General features: G+C 47.0%; 1 protein-coding gene across 2 annotated transcripts in view; it reads left to right on the top strand.

Annotated features, from left to right (window-relative positions):
• The first annotated feature begins 107 nt into the window (after positions 1 to 107).
• Positions 108 to 15,750, top strand: part of baz1b (bromodomain adjacent to zinc finger domain, 1B) — a 15,791-nt gene continuing 148 nt past the window's right edge. The window contains exons 1-21 of one of the 2 annotated variants that reach the window (XM_056610903.1): positions 108 to 932; positions 2,074 to 2,190; positions 2,780 to 2,924; positions 3,089 to 3,281; positions 3,882 to 4,003; positions 4,395 to 4,592; positions 4,720 to 4,914; positions 5,017 to 6,298; positions 6,459 to 6,644; positions 6,794 to 6,932; positions 7,280 to 7,413; positions 7,551 to 7,671; positions 7,798 to 7,896; positions 8,001 to 8,178; positions 8,384 to 8,584; positions 9,014 to 9,161; positions 10,080 to 10,227; positions 10,498 to 10,619; positions 11,549 to 11,688; positions 12,275 to 12,381; positions 12,638 to 15,750. The exon at positions 12,638 to 15,750 is cut by the window's right edge and continues 148 nt beyond it. In XM_056610903.1, coding sequence (XP_056466878.1) covers positions 814 to 932; positions 2,074 to 2,190; positions 2,780 to 2,924; positions 3,089 to 3,281; positions 3,882 to 4,003; positions 4,395 to 4,592; positions 4,720 to 4,914; positions 5,017 to 6,298; positions 6,459 to 6,644; positions 6,794 to 6,932; positions 7,280 to 7,413; positions 7,551 to 7,671; positions 7,798 to 7,896; positions 8,001 to 8,178; positions 8,384 to 8,584; positions 9,014 to 9,161; positions 10,080 to 10,227; positions 10,498 to 10,619; positions 11,549 to 11,688; positions 12,275 to 12,381; positions 12,638 to 13,325 — 4,782 coding nt within the window. In that variant the 5' untranslated portion in view covers positions 108 to 813 and the 3' untranslated portion in view covers positions 13,326 to 15,750. Of the gene's footprint in view, positions 933 to 2,073; positions 2,191 to 2,779; positions 2,925 to 3,088; positions 3,282 to 3,881; positions 4,004 to 4,394; positions 4,593 to 4,719; positions 4,915 to 5,013; positions 6,299 to 6,458; positions 6,645 to 6,793; positions 6,933 to 7,279; positions 7,414 to 7,550; positions 7,672 to 7,797; positions 7,897 to 8,000; positions 8,179 to 8,383; positions 8,585 to 9,013; positions 9,162 to 10,079; positions 10,228 to 10,497; positions 10,620 to 11,548; positions 11,689 to 12,274; positions 12,382 to 12,637 lie in introns of both variants that reach the window. The other variant, XM_056610902.1, reaches the window with a different exon arrangement.

Genomic DNA, 15,750 nt, shown 5'->3' with positions numbered 1-15,750 from the left:
TTTTGGAGGGGCGGTCCAAGGTTGACAATACACCATCACTATGAGTGATTGCTTATGACCATATTGGATGAGGGCATGGGATGCTTACAACCAATCAACGGAGCTAGGGGGCGGGTTTAATGCGTGCGACGCTGCTTGCTGCCGGGGAAACGGAGTTGTGATGTTTCACGGAATTGTGCCGGTGGACTAGAAACTCCCGCCATTTCGCCGAACACCTAACCTCTTGAATGATAAATTAACTTTTTATGAAGATTTTTTCATATCAGTATTCAGACTTAATGAAGTACATACTACGAGGAATACAACCGGTTACGATCGTTTACGGCATAATTTCGACAGAGTGGATGCAAAGCGCGCAAGACCTCCTGGAGGGAGCTTTGTTTTTTGCCGCGAGTTCCAATTTGGGTGAAGCTTGCGTTCCTTCTTCGTCTTCTTGAGGAACTAAAACTTTTCCAAACACAAACCGAGCAACTTAAACCACACAGGGTCTTCGGTGGACTTTTCTTCAAAACCAACGAAGCCGTTGCGACCCTTGTCTACACGAAGGATGCGATGAGCGCCGTCGCCAGAAGTGCAGTATTATTGTTTTGCAGTGAGCTAGAGACCCAGCCTGCTCCTATTAGCCAGCTAGCTGCTACGCGTTTAGTGCTGTGCCGGGCCTGCCGGTGCTAGCGTGCAACGTGCTAACGTCGGGCATTGACATCTTACGGCACTCGGATACATGTTCAGGCCGTGTCATTTTATTTTGTTTGGCTAGTTTTTTGTACGATTGTTTAAGTTTACAACAGGCATCCGTGCCATCTGGCGTTCACGATGGCACCGCTTTTGGGTCGGAAACCTTATCCGCTTGCTAAGCCGCTAGCTGAACCAGCAGGCCCAGACGAGGAGGTCTACATCATCGAACACACCAAGGAGGCCTTCAGGAACAAAGAGTATCCTTGCCTGCTGTCTTAAGTCCACTCTTGCTACATGTATTCATTGGCATGCAATGTTAAATGGTTAGATAACAGACAGATTTAACATTCACCCAGACACATTTGTATCATTAGACGCGCAATTCCTGTACCCTTTGAAGACAGGAAGGTTGGTGTGCTCATTATATCATGTATTGTTTTGTCCGCATGTTCAGTATGCTCACAGGCTCGGGTAGCCAGCCTGCTAATATAAAGGCCACACGGCTAGGCGCTGGAAACAAGTCGATCTATTACGAAGACGTTAAGTACATGACGTGCGAGTAAATGTGTTGTTCAATGAGCTGGATACTTGGGTTTGCTGAGAGATGTGTGGCCTGTCAGTGACTTGGATCAACGCATTTAACCTGAGCGTATGTGTCCTTTTGTCATCGTTAGCCGTTGTTTGGTACGGTAAAGTTAACGCCGTAGACGATAAACAAAAACAAGCAACATTAAGTGAAATTCGACAGTGAGTTTGTTACGATGACCATTGTGAACGAGACATGGAAACTCGCCGCTAATCAATTGGCTTTCTCTATCCGGCAACCGCTTTTTCTTGATGCGTTACAATTTCCGAGAAGTTGACGTCAAACTTGACTGGGTTCTCTGTACCGTCAGTGAGTAGTTTCACTTTGTGAGACTATAAACAGATAAGACTGATTTATTTATTTATTATGCAAGTATGCAGTTTACTATGGATTTCTTTCAAATGTCTTTGACCTAAAGTAACATGTGACATAACCTTTCTGACTCATCAACCCAGGTGTGGCTTAAATTCCGTACATACACGAGGAGTGGAAGCATTACGTTTTTAATGTCACTGTCCCATTTTTGTAATAGTGGGAAAATGCCAACCTTAATTTAGTTAAATACAGACACCATATTTGGGCTTTGATAATTGTGTAAATCAGGGCGCAATGCCATTGTCTGTGCTTGCTTCATCCGTCATTGGTCCTTGGTCCTTGATTTGTTAATAATGAATGAGGGCTGGTGACATCAGTGTGCAGTGGGAGGAGGCAAGTCTTTTACTGTGAGATTTTCAGTGAGTGAGGAATTTGTCTAAGCACCACTGTCTCCCTGCATTCATCTTAATACCATTTCCTTAACAAAATTGAACTAGAGAGTATGAAGCCCGTCTTCTGAGGTATGACGAGCGCATATGGACCTGCAAGAGCACTGGCAGCAGCCAACTCACTCACAACGAAGCATGGGAAGAAGAGCAGGAGGTCACCGAACTGTAAGTGTGTGTGTGTGTGTGTGCGCGTGTGCGTGAGCGCACACTTTCCCCTTATTCATGCCATCACCGGCAGTGGGGAGATGCTTGCTCTGTTGGTAAACAATTTATCAAACGTGTTCAGATTGGATCATATTCAACACCAGAGACAAGGTCTACATTTTATCGTTTCTTTGATAAGAGGTGAAAAAGGCCTTGTCAGTGTCCAGCAGGGATGACATGAATATCCATTAGCCTACTGCCAAGCTTGGCAGGATCATGAGTTGTATATAAGCTGTGTATTTATATCCATGAAGAGATAGTGCTCCCCCTATCGGTCAGTCCACACGGGTTATGTAATTCTATGTAGTCTCCATTGCCAGCATTGTAATGCGATTGTTGTTGTTGTTGTGAATGACAATATAAATATATTTTATTGCTTATTTTAGCCAGACATATTTGGAGAGAAGTATTCTTGGAAAATATTTTAAACTAAAATCCCTGACTGTCAAACAATTGTATGTTCGAGAAATAAACGTATCATATATTTGAATGAAGAAGTTAAAACACAGTACATGCCCACTATAAATTCACTCATATTCTATGTGCGCAGGCTCCTGGAAGAATATCCCAAATGGTTTGAGAAGCCAGTGTTGGAGATGGTTCACCACAACACGGTGTCCCTGGACAAGCTTGTTGAAATGGCCTGGATGGAGATCCTCACAAAGTACGCTGTGGATGAAGAATGTGACTTCTTGGTGAGTATAATTGGCCAGGAGATAAGACATGCGTCGGTTTTTGTTTGTCAATGATCTAATTCAACGCCTTTTTTATATAATAGATCAATGGTAAACTGCAGTTTCCCAATAAATAAGTAAGGTGCCTGGTCTTACGTGTGTTCTATTGGTTGCATGCTGCTCAGGTGGGGAAAGACAAGAGTATGCGCGTGTTGGTGGTGAAGATTCATCCCCCGGAGAATCAGGACGGTGAGACCACAGAGAAGAAGCTAGAAGGAGCGTGTGACTCTCCTTCTAGCGACAAGGAGAACGCCAGCCAGGAGAACCAGAGGAAGGAGCCCTCCCCCCAGGAGGAGGACAGCCGGCGAGAGAGTCTCAGTGAGTCAACAACTTGTATACCATTTCAAGTAGAGCTGAACGGTAAATCCCATGCAAACCAACATTGCGATGTAATGAAACGCGATTTTCAAATCGCAAAGGCTGCGGAAAAAATTAAAGTAACTTTCTTCTTGGGGGGTGTGGGAATTGCTTACTGATTGGAGATCAGTAAGATTTGTTTTAATTTTCCTTTCACAATTCATTAGTTAAATAAAATTGTTCCATCAATTCATGCATCAAATCATATCAACACATAGGCCTTGCCTAAAGGAAGGAGTAGTTTATATGTTGACTGCTTCAAATGTTGTGTTGGTGATACTATAGAATGGTTTATTGCTTGTTTAGTGAATAATACATAACCTAAGGAACTTAAAAAATAAATCACATGCTAAATCGCAATCGCATTATTGCTTGAAATGATCGCAAGTAGATTATTTCCCCGAATCGTTCAGCCCTAGTTTAAAGTTATATTCATTAAAGTTCCCTAAAAATAAGTAGTGAACGACTTCACGTTTGATCCTATAAAGTACAAAAGCATAGCTGTCTGCACATGGTGGTCTGAAAATACAATTAACAGCATTTTTTCCTGTTACTTATCAGGTGACCGGGCGCGACGCTCGCCTAGGAAGTCCACCACTGCTATGAAAGAAGAGAAGAAGAGATGGGTGATGCCCAAATTCCTTCCTCTCAAGTATGACGTCAAACTCATCACTGAAGATAAGGTATGTTTCCTTTGCTTTGCTTTAATTTTGGTGTCATTTGTCAAGCTGGTTTTAGGGACATTATGTGTCCGAAAACCCTTACTGCACAACTATGTCCTTTTTGTTCTTTTGTCACTGATTATGTTCCTGCCTGGTCACTTTATGACCAGGCAGTCTATTGTCAGATTGTTGGACAAATCTTCATGTCCCATTAGGTGTAGTTATAAAAAAAACCTACTTTACATATCTTTTAATGTCTTTTAATATTGTAATAAATATTTTTTTGTTTTCCTCTCTTTGACACATTCACATTGAATAAATATAATCCTAGAATATGTCGATTTAGGTACTTATGTATTCAAGTCTGTGCTGATCTTGTCATTGATTTCCATTGATCTGGTTCCCCTCCCAGGTGATCAGCAGTGTTCCGGTAGAAAGTCTGTTCAGATCAGAGCGTCCGCCGACCAAGGAGATCATGCGTTACTTCATCAGGCACTACGCTCTCAGGCTGGGCATGGGTGAAAGCGCCCCCTGGGTGGTGGAGGATGAACTTGTCAAAAAATTCAACCTCCCCAGCAAATTCAGTGACTTCCTCCTCGATCCACAAAAGGTAACATACTTTGCTTGTCTGTATGTTTGATCATTTAGAGTTGTGTGATTTTTTTTTATTGATTTTTTATTTTTTATTTTTTTTATATGTTGTGTCCACTTTAATCCTTGCCCCATTTGTTTTTTAGTTTTTGGCTGAAAATCCGTCCACTAAGCGGAAGAGTCTCTCGTCTCCTGAGGCTAAAGCTAGTAAAAAGCTGAAGACCTCAGACACCCAGAGTGAGGAGTCAGGAAATGAGAAGGGAGAGGAGGAGAAGAAGAAAAAGAAGAAGAAAGCCTCCCTCACCATGCCCCTTAGTCCCACTATCTGGGGACACATGCAGGTAAGTCGGTCCACATTGTAATTCTATGTTTAGTTCATGGGAGCTATTAGTTGTTACTTATGGGTTTGGAGTCCAAAATAAAAGTCTTGTCTATTTTAGAAGATGAACGGCTCCCCGCTTAAAGTGAAAAACTCTGGAACGCCTAAGAAAGGAGATGGCAAAACCCCCTCCACACCAAAATCAAGTAAAAAAACGATTGACAAGAAAGCAGGAAAGACCGGCGATAAGAAGCTCAACGGTCTCAAAAAGGACGGAAAATCTGGTCCCAAGACCCCCAAGATGAAGCAGATGACCCTCCTCCATCTGGCCAAGAGCCCCCCCACGGGGAGCCCCAAGAAGAGGGTCCGCAACACGGGTATGACACCCAAACTGGGCAAGCCTCTGCCCCCCATGGCCCTCCACCTCCTTCGCTATTACAAGGAGAACAAGGGCAAGGAGGACAAGAGGAACGCCATGTCCACCCTCATCTCCAAGGCCGCCAAAACCCTGTCGGCGGACGACCGGGGCAGGCTGCCGGAGGAGCTCCGGGACCTGGTGCAGAAGCGCTGGGAGCTGCTCGAGCAAAAGAGGCGCTGGGCGGCCATGAGCGAGGAGGAGAAGCAGGAGGAGCTGAAGAAGAGGCGCGAGGAGATCAAGGAGAAGCTGCGGGAGAAGGCCAAAGAGCGCCGCGAGAAGGAGATGCTGGTGCGCCGCGAGCAGTCCCGTCGCTACGAGGACCAGGAGATTGACGGCGGCAAGAACCTCCCGGCGTTCCGGCTGGTGGACATGCCCGAGGGGCTGCCCAACGCCCTGTTCGGAGACGTGGCCATGGTGGTCGACTTCCTCAACTGCTACGCCGGGCTGCTGATGCCGGAGGACCAGTACCCCATCACGGCCGGCGCCCTTATGGACGCCCTGGCCGGGGAAGACGCCGGCTTCCTCTACTTGAACCGCGTGCTTGTGGTGCTGCTGCAGACGCTGCTGCAGGACGAGCTGGCCGAGGGGTACAGCGAGCTGGACATCCCCCTGTCGGAGATCCCGCTCACCATGCACTCGGTGTCGGAGCTGGTGCGGCTGTGCCTGCGGCCCTTCGACGCCCACGGCGAGGAGAGCGTCCAGGGCTCGGAAGACTGGGGCGTGCTGGGCGGCTTCGACGACGTGGTGACCAGCGAGTTCCTGGAGAGGCTGGAGACGGCGGAGGTGTTTGAGCTGAACCCCCAGGAGAAGGTGAGCCTCCTGGTGGCCCTGTGCCACCGCATCCTCATGACGTACTCGGTGGAGGACCACGTGGACGCCATACAGCAGCGCTCGGCCGAGCTCTGGAAGGAGCGCCTGGCCACGCTGAAGGAGGTCAACGACCGCAAGAAGGCCGAGAAGATGCGCCGCAAGGAGCTGGAGGAAAAAGGTCAGTTTTTAAACACGTGAATTTAAAAAAAGAATTATGCGATGTTGAAGTAGTGTTTGTGTTGTACTTGAACTCGTCCAAAATGATTTAGAGCTTTGTAATGCTCACTCGCACGGCAGCACACGAGGCTTCAGCCTGGTCTTGTTTGTGGGATCCACAGTGAAAGAGGAAGGAGGCACGCCCAAAGCTGATAAGACGGAAAAGAAGAAGGAAGGGAGCGCCAAGAAGGAGGTGAAGGCGGAGGCGGAGCCCGACGCGGAGGACATGATCAGCTCCGTGAAGAGCAGGAGGCTGATGGCACTGCAGGCCAAGAAGGACAAAGAGGAGCACGACCGGCTGAACAAAGGTGAGCCGGGGTCTCCCTCATTTGTGGTCCTCCTTGTCGTCGGAGGGATGGTACGCATCGTTGATGTACTCATTTAGCTTGTTTTTCGTGTTGGTGCCCGTGTGATTGTAAACTCTCAATGCGTTGTCATGTTAAAACTTGATTTGCAGAACGCATGGAGAAGGAGGCGGAGGAGGAGCGCAACCGTAAACAAAAGGCTAGCGCTGAGAGGGCCTTCCAGGACGGGATCGGCAAGGCCAAGCTGGTGCTGCGCAGGTCGCCGCTCGGCACGGACAGGAACCACAACAGGTCAGGAGCAACCGGCAACGCAGCGTAGCATCCGCATAGTACTGGCAATGGGGTTTGACAGGATCTCTGTCTTCGTCAGCAACAACAGGGAACTACAGAAACAGTGCCGTCTCTGGTGGACTAACCAGTTATAACACTGGCCATTGCCATTTGTATTTGGCCCTATCTAGATAATTGCCGTGTCATTTTGGCTAATTGCAAAAACTCGAGTTTCACCAGATTTTTTTGGATTAATTTTTTTTAAAAAACTTAACTCATTTCAATTTTTATTTGAACAAAGTACAATATAAATATTAATGTAAGCACACAAGAATGTTGCTAATAGCTGTCCCTCTCTTCTTTGTCAGGTATTGGCTGTTCTGTGACGTGATCCCCGGGCTTTACATCGAGAAGGGCTGGGTCCATGAGAGCATCGACTACAGCTACACCCTCCCCGTCGAAGAGAAGCACTCTGAGCAGGAGGAAGAAGAGGAAGACGATGGTGAGCATTGTGTCCCTCAGTCCGACAGTGTTACCGTCCGCACACTACGGCCACCGCTGACCTGCTCGTTTTAGTTACCGACTTTTTGATTCCTGCAGAGTGGGTTGTTTGATGTTCGATGGTGATCTGTGTTCCAGGAGGGGAGAAGGACGACGACGACGGCAGCACAGACGGGGGTATGAGTGAAACTGCTCAGACGGGGCCGGCCGCCGACGTCCGTACACAGACCACGGTGCCCAAGCAGGGACAAAACCTCTGGTAAGGGCATGCTGTCCGCCACACTCCAGGTCCGAGTTTTGAGCTTGGGTTAGGATACAGCATATGTATCCGTCACAACTTTATGGCTCTAGCTCAACAGGTTTTTTTTTTGCGGACGGTGTGCAGGTTTGTGTGTGAAACTGCAGCAGATCTGGAGGAGCTGGTCGAGAGTCTGCATCCTCAGGGGGTCAGAGAGAGCGAGCTCAAGGCCAAGATACAGAACAGGTGAACGTGTACGCCGTATATACGGAAGGAGGTGCATACGCTAGTTCCTGGTTTAATTTTTGGAGTTTGAGTGATGTTGACGGCGATGTTTTGCCCGTCCACAGATACCAGGACATCCTCCACTCCATCCACCTGAGCCGCAAGGTAAAGCCGGGCCTCAGGACCTGCCACGGCCACCAGGAGCTGCTCAAGTACCTGCGCAGCGACATCCTGGAGGTTGCCTCCAGGCTCCAGAAAGGAGGACTGGGATACCTGGAAGACAACACAGACATTGAGGATGAGGTGAGGGCGTCTGTCTGGCTATATGACGTTGATCGATTGTGACCATCGACTATAAGGAAATGGGTAGCTGACATTATGCCGATTACACAAGGGGATTAATTGTTTCCCCATTTGTATTGTTTGTTGTGTTTCTACAAACAGTTATTTGGGCGGTACTTCCCCGTCATACTCCTGTGAGCTCATCCCTACCTTCGTGTCCACACAGGTGTCCAAGATGGAGAGCCTGAAGGACTTTGGCGAGTGCATCATCACCATCCAGGCGTGTGTGATCAAGAAGTTCCTGCAGGGCTTCATGGCGCCCAAGCAGAAGAAGAAGAAGAAGCAGGCTGGCGAGGAGAGCGGCGGCGCTAGCAGCAGCAAGGCGGAGGAGGTGGACGAGGAGAAGAAGCTGGCGGAGGAGGCCAGGGTGAGGAAGGAGCTCCCTAGGGTTGGACCGCAGCCAAAGCGGGGAGTCGTTAAGACGATCCGGGGGGAAACGGCCCGTGTAAAAAAAAAAATTAAAAAAAAAAAAAAGAAGTGCCAAAACTAACGTCAGAGTTATGAATCATGTCGGAAAGAACGGAATTAATTCTCTTGGACACTCGTTCGGTTCACTGTTTTGGCCGCCTGTAGACGTTGATCCCGCTGTGTCACGTTGATATGTATCAACATGCTCTTAAAGTGCTCAGACCTATTGGAGGAGTCATATTAGAGGCCACTGCTCCTCTTGACTATATAATGCAAAAGACGCCTCCTCATGGAGGTGTCTTTTGCATTATATAGTCAAGAGGAGCAGTGGGTCTAGTTTAAAAGTCCCACCGGTGTAATTAACCGAGACCCACCCGTGTCTCCGCAGGTTGCTACCGCTGTAGAGAAGTGGAAGACCACCATCCGCGAGGCTCAGACCTTCTCCCGCATGCACGTCCTGCTCGGCATGCTGGACGCCTGCATCAAGTGGGACATGTCCGCCGAGAACGCCCGCTGCAAAGTCTGCCGCCGGAAAGGTAGGCGACCGCTGGCTGATGCGTCCTCGATGCTGCTACAAAAATGTAAATCTTTTACTAGTGGATAGTTACATTTTGTTTTGGTCTAATCATTAGGTAGATGAACCTGTACTGTGTACACATTTAAACTTTTGCATGATCAGCCAGACTTTATTCAATGAATGCTACACTAGTTCCTACCAGTAGGTGTCAGCGGAACGCCGTTCCTCCAGTAGCAGTAGGTGTCAGCGGAACGCCGTTCCTCGAAGCAGGTTCTTCTCTGAAAAAGCAACCCGAGCAAGCTTACATTGCCCCATTCATTTTTCGTCCCAATAGACTCAGGGGCGACGTGACTGCGCTTAAAAGGAGCCAGACGTGTTACATCCTGCTGACTGGTTGCTTTCTGCTCTCCGTCTAGCGCTCCCACAGCGCCACGCTGTCCTCCTGCTGGGGGAGTTGAGCCCCAGACAGCGTGGCAGACTGCGCAGTGCAGGGCAGACTAGTAGTGTCAGGCAGGTCTACATGCAGGCCTCCAGGCCCCCAGGTGAACAGGTGTAAACGCACAAGTATCAAACACAGGGGCTCTCTTCTCTAGGGCACACAGGCACTTGGCCCTGCAGAGGTTCTAGCGAACTTTCAAACTCAGGAACCTAGATGTTACATCTGTGTTTGTTGACTCACCATGCACGACCCGTGTCATCGTAGTAACAGTTTGCAGGCGACAGGTTAAGTGACAGTTTGTGAATAGTTTTACTTTCCCTTTCCATCGTCGCAATATGTATTCAATTGACTCTCTAAAGCAATTGTATTAAGTGCAGCTATAGAAAAATGCGGCAATGTTCCATGGTGACTCGCCACCGCTTCAGTGAGCGTAGCTGTAGGAAAAGGTGGTTTCTCTCTGTCCCGCCGTCTCACCCCACACCCCCTGACGTCTTGCAGGAGACGACGAGAAGCTCATCCTGTGCGACGAGTGCAACAAGGCCTTCCACCTGTTCTGCCTGCGCCCGGCGCTGTACCGCATCCCCGCTGGCGAGTGGCTGTGCCCGGCCTGCCAGCCCCTGGTGGCCCGCCGCTGTTCCAGAGGAAGGTAAACCCCACCATCTCCCTCCCAGTGCCCTCCCCTGCTGTGTCCCGGTTAGATAATGAGGGGCCATCTCATTAGTGGGGGCGTCATGCGTCATGTTAATTTACGCTGTGTAATGCTATTTTGTAATTTCTTGCATACTTTGCTGTCCTACTAGGCCTCATGGGCATCTGTAATTCAGGTTTTTAGTTTGGTGTCGTTTTTGCTCTTTTGATCCCTTTCTTGCTGTAATACTACAAATCGTTTTTTGTGATCCTACTCTCTGTGGGACAGGAATTATAACGAAGACACTGATGAGGAGGAGGATGAAGAAGAGGAAGAAGAAGATGAAGACTCTGAGGAGGAAGACGAGGACGATGAAGACGATAAGGACTACAAGGCCATTGGCCACAGCTGTGAGTATCCGTGAGAAACACTGTCTTTCTGTTTTATTAGAGAAGGATCCCCGTGTTGTGAGCCTATTAAAGTCAGAAAGCACATGTTTTGCACAAGCCGGTTCCATTAATTTACAACCCTCATGATTTGCAAAGCTCTTTAAACACATCGGAAAATGTGTGTTTGGACATATTGTCTTTTTAGACAGATTTTTCCGATATGAGAGCTACGGTTCTAATTAAAGAACATTAACAATCCATGGTCCAACCGTCTCAGCCTGGAGCTTGTGTGGTATCGTATAAACCTGTTTTGTTGAGCACCAACGGGTGAAGCTAAAGAGATTCCAGTGAGGGAAATGCTGCGGTTGATTTTGGATTGGCAGGAATGCAATGGAGAAGAATTAGTCCACTGCCCCCATCCCCCCCAGTCCTCCCCTGACTCAGTGGTGTGCGGAATTGCTCAGGCCAATGCCATGCTTTGATGTCCCAGGCCTTCAGCCTGGCTTGACTGAGAGTATGTGGCAGGTCGTTCCTGTGTTGGTTCAGACCCCCCGGTCAAGGTCGTGAGGCACCATTGTGTCCGGAGGGCTGAGGTTAAAGCTCCCTGACATGGTTGTCTCCTGCTCCTTCAACCATCCCATAGTCGTCGTCCGTCCCCCCCCCCGTCCCCCAGCTTGTCTCTACCAAGACAATGGGGGAGAAAGAGAATCGAATAGACAGTTCAATTGTCTATGCCCATCCATAGAACTCACTCAGTGGACCCCAACTTCATTCACACATGCAGACGTTTGCATTTGTTCAATGCTAAATTGGTCAAACATTCTTATCTAAATTCTTAAAATGTTCCAACAAAATAAGCATCGCATAAAAATGTCATATTAGAGTTTGATAATGCATAACACCATTGAAACTGTAAAGCCTTTCATAAACGAACCGGTCTTATTTTACAGTGAGACCAAGGAAGAAGATAAAACAATCCTCGAAGGTCGCGAAGACATCCAAGAGCAAGTCGAAGAAGCAGTCGCCCCCCAGTGGACGGGGTACCAAGTCGAAGTCTGGCCCCAACTTCCCAGCAGACATCGATGAACTGGTAAGAAACAAGCATAACCTAATTGGAGAGTCTGCTTCAGATTGACTATGTTATTTAGTTGCAGTATTTTCTGTGACTAGGGTCATCCAAGTCAATGACGGAACCACTTCTAAAATATATTTACGCATTCTCAAGATTCAATGAGCATATCTGAAATGCCACTATTGAAAATCGGTTTTAAAAACCAAAACGCATCTACCCTACATTTCTGTTCCCACAGCCTACACCTTAACCCTTATTGGTTTACAATTGGATTTTCAACATTTAAACAAAATAAATTATTTTGCTACTCAGTCCATCTGCAATTGTCAAAGATATGACTAGTACAGGATTTGGGTCATTTTAATTGTTTTAATTAGCATTTTTACTTTCCCACGTTTAGTGAAATGGTTGAACTGCAAAACTGGGAAAATTGTCTGTTTCTTTAAAAAGGTTCTAGATTATATTCTTAGGACAAATCACCCAGCCCTAATCTACTTTCTGTAGTATTCATACAATGTGTGAATCAGTAGCTCATCCTGTTTGTGCTTGTGTGTGCGTTTTTCTGTGTGTGTGTGTGTGTGTGTGTGTGTGTGTGTGTGTGCAGGTGCGTCTGAACTCCAAGTCCGGAGTACGCAGGCAGACACAGGAACTTGAGCGCTGTGAGGAGATCCTGCAGAAACTGATCAAGTTCCGCCACAGCTGGCCCTTCAGGTAAACACAGAAAATATGGTGTTATTAATCTCGCTGTGGACTTTTGAGGTATATTTGATGGTCCATTATTTTTTTTATAAAAAAATATATATTTATATTTTTTTATATACGAAATTCTTAACTGGATACAGTAGCCAGCTACCAACTTCTAATCAACAGCAGAGAAAGCGCTGCTCAAAACATTACACTAGTGGACAGAGGACCTTGTTGAGCCGGTTTCGTTAACGCGCACTGTTCCTAACACCCCCCCCCCCAGGGAGCCTGTATCGCTGGAAGAGGCAGAGGACTACCTGGAGGTCATCTCCACGCCCATGGACTTCCAGACCATGCTGGGCAAGTTCTCCCAGGGCTCGTACCGCCACGCCCAGGACTTCCTGGAGGACCTGAAGCTGGTGTTCTCCAACGCGGAGGAGTACAACCAGAACAGCAGCCCCGTGCTGGCCTGCATGGCCAAGACGGAGCAGAGCTTCACCGAGCTGCTCCACAAGCTGCTGCCCGGCCTCAGCTACCTGCGGCGCCGCTCGCGCAAACGCGTCAGCCGGGTGCCCGCCAGCTCGGAGGAAGAGGAGGAGGAGGAGGAAGAGGACAAGATTGACGAGGCAGTGGAGGAGAAAAAGCGGAAGGGTTCGAAGAAGGGGCAGAACGGCAAGTCGACCCGGTCCAGGAGAGACACGTCGGCGCAGGGGAGGAAGGCCAAGCCGAAGACGAAGGGCGACGCCAGTGACCCCGAGGAGGAGGAGAGCGGGAGCGACGAAGAGGAGGGGAGCAGCCGGAGAAGGAGCAAGCGCTCGGCGGCCACCTCGTCCAAGCGGGATTACAAGGAACAGGAGAGCGATAGCGAGCGGGAGGCGCGGAGAACTCGGCGGCGGGGGGAGCGAGGGAGAAGGAGCAGCGACGAGGAGCAGTCCAGCCAGCGGCATTCCAAGAGGCAGAAACAACGATGAAGACCACGGTGCTTCTTTGTTTTTTTTTGTTTTTTTTTGTACTTTAATTTCTGCACCAGGTATGACAAAATACTGGAGAACCTCCGACCTCCTCCTCCTCCTCCTCCTCCTCCCACAGCTAGACAAACAGGACTCAAGTCAAGTCTTTGTCTGGGGAAATGTTTTTATTTTGGTTTTTTTTGTATTTTGAAAAACAAACATTCGAAGAAGAAGAAAAAAAGATCTAAAACTGATTTATATTTGTAACATGTTTAATTTAATTTTTTTCTTTTTTTTCTTTTCGAAACCAAAATAAATAATCATTTCAGGTGATGAGAATGACTCACAAGCTCTTAAAAACACATGACATCTTCGAAATTCTGACCTCGGAGCATGTTTTTTTGCTAACAAGTGTGATTTGGCCCGACCTATAGGTTGGTAAATGATCCCCCCCCCCCCGAGGAAGAAGCAGATACGGTACTTGTGAACAGTGACCCTCTGATTTGTATTTGCCATCTGTGTTAACACACCCTGTCTAGTCTATCAGTGTCTCCTCTCTTTCCTCAGGCCAAACACACAGTCCAGCCACATCCACCATCAGGAGTCATCTTTTCAGCGTTGCGTTCCTCCCCATTCTTTCTTCATAGCCTGTTCTCAGTGATTAATAGTACTTTATTTGAGACTTTGAGGTCTGTACGGCCACTTTAGTTTAGTTTTTTTTAATTCACTTCTGCTAACTGCATTCAGTGCATGGGGGAGCTCACCCTAAAGTTGTGCGTCTTTGTTGAACCGTTTCCAACATCCCAAATCGTGTGTACATACTAATGACTGCAGACAGTCATATTTATATACAACTTTTTCAGACATGCACCTTCTGGTTGACACAGGCCAGGGATGGTGTTGTAAAGTTAGTGTAAGGGGGGCGGGACTTCAGAAAGCTTTTAAACTGTTCAGGCTCAACCTAATTCGTATTCTTTTGACTGGCCTGATATAGAGGAATTGGTACCACTACAAACTGAACAATTCCTTCGTAAAAGGTATACCAAATATGCAAACCTTTTGTGAAACCAAATTCTTTATCCGAATTACAAAAATATATGCATTTAGAAACGGACAGCCATTTTAAACTGGTAAAGTTTTTTCCTCCTGGCTTTTGTATAATTAATATACGTGATCTGTTCGTCTTATCCCTTTTATACAAGATTGCCAAGCAACTGGTGCATTTGACTTTCCTTTGTCGCAACTACATCTCCCGGTGGGATTTCTGGGACAGTTGTAACTGTGATCTACAAACTACTCAAATGGAATAATGAAAAGCCAATACTTTGGATACTGCTCTGGTCACACATGTTGGTACACATGTTGGTACACAAGGTGGCGCTGTAGCACATTGTTCTGAGATCTACCGGCTAACCAAGTGCAGCACCTGGCTTCCCTGGCGGGGTGGCAGAAAGTGAGATCTTACAAGGTGCTGGGAAGCCTTGGCTCTCAACTTGTCTTGTCTTGCATTGGCATACAAGACAGAGTGCCGTTATATTCTGAGAATAATTTTGACCGTAACATGGCAGCAACTTATTTCTAAAGTTTGGAAGACACTGCTACTAAAGTTTGGTATTATCTGGCGGTGGCCATGCGTATTTATGCAGACGTTTTAAGTTGCTTTCCCCCTTGGCGTACTGTGATGTGGCGTTTTTCTAGCCGTTGTCATCAAACCGGCTTTCCTAATTGTATTTTATTTGGCAACATTGTTAGCAAGAGCATTCTATTTCCTTGTGCTTTTTTTTTCTTTTTCGTAAAATTTCCCATTATTAAGAGTTCCATTAAAGATAAGAATCACTGTTGGAAATTTGAAGTTATTTTCTGAATACAAGCAAAAGGGACTGCCCTCATCAATCTAATAGGCTACCTAACGTGTTGTAAATGCTTCTTTTTCTTTTTTTGTCGATTATAAGTCTTTTACTTATTTCTTTTTATATATATATTTATAGTCTCTAAAAACTATGGTCAGGTGGGTCACGGAGGCTCGGGGATGTTCACGTGTAAAGACAATAAAGGCTGTGGATGGAAAGCATGGTGTTGCTGCTTCTTTGTGGTGGAGGTGAGTGTTTCGTGTAGGCCCAGATGTCACTGCCAACTCTCACGTTTGTGATCATTTACAAGATATGGTTGGCACCAGATTCCAGACTGATGTCTTCGTTTTGTAATAAAATGTGCTAACGTTTTCGTTGGAGTGGGCTCTTTTTGCAGATAAATCAAAAGAAAACTGCTACATCAACTATAAATCTTCCTTCTCTTCACCCAAACATGTTTTTAATTGCAGATAAGGTGTACCATACTTTATGTGTTAATGCTACATGGTTGTCAGTTTCCAAGTACACTGTCCAAAATAAATGATTTAAGGCAAGGTTTTGAATAAAATGTTTAGGCAGATTCCTCAGGCATCTTA

This window comes from Gadus chalcogrammus, chromosome 16 (genome assembly GCF_026213295.1).
Source record: "Gadus chalcogrammus isolate NIFS_2021 chromosome 16, NIFS_Gcha_1.0, whole genome shotgun sequence".
Classification (NCBI taxonomy): Eukaryota; Metazoa; Chordata; class Actinopteri; order Gadiformes; family Gadidae; genus Gadus; species Gadus chalcogrammus.
Note: the sequence above shows the minus strand (reverse complement) of the source record. Positions and strands in the feature narration are given on the sequence as shown.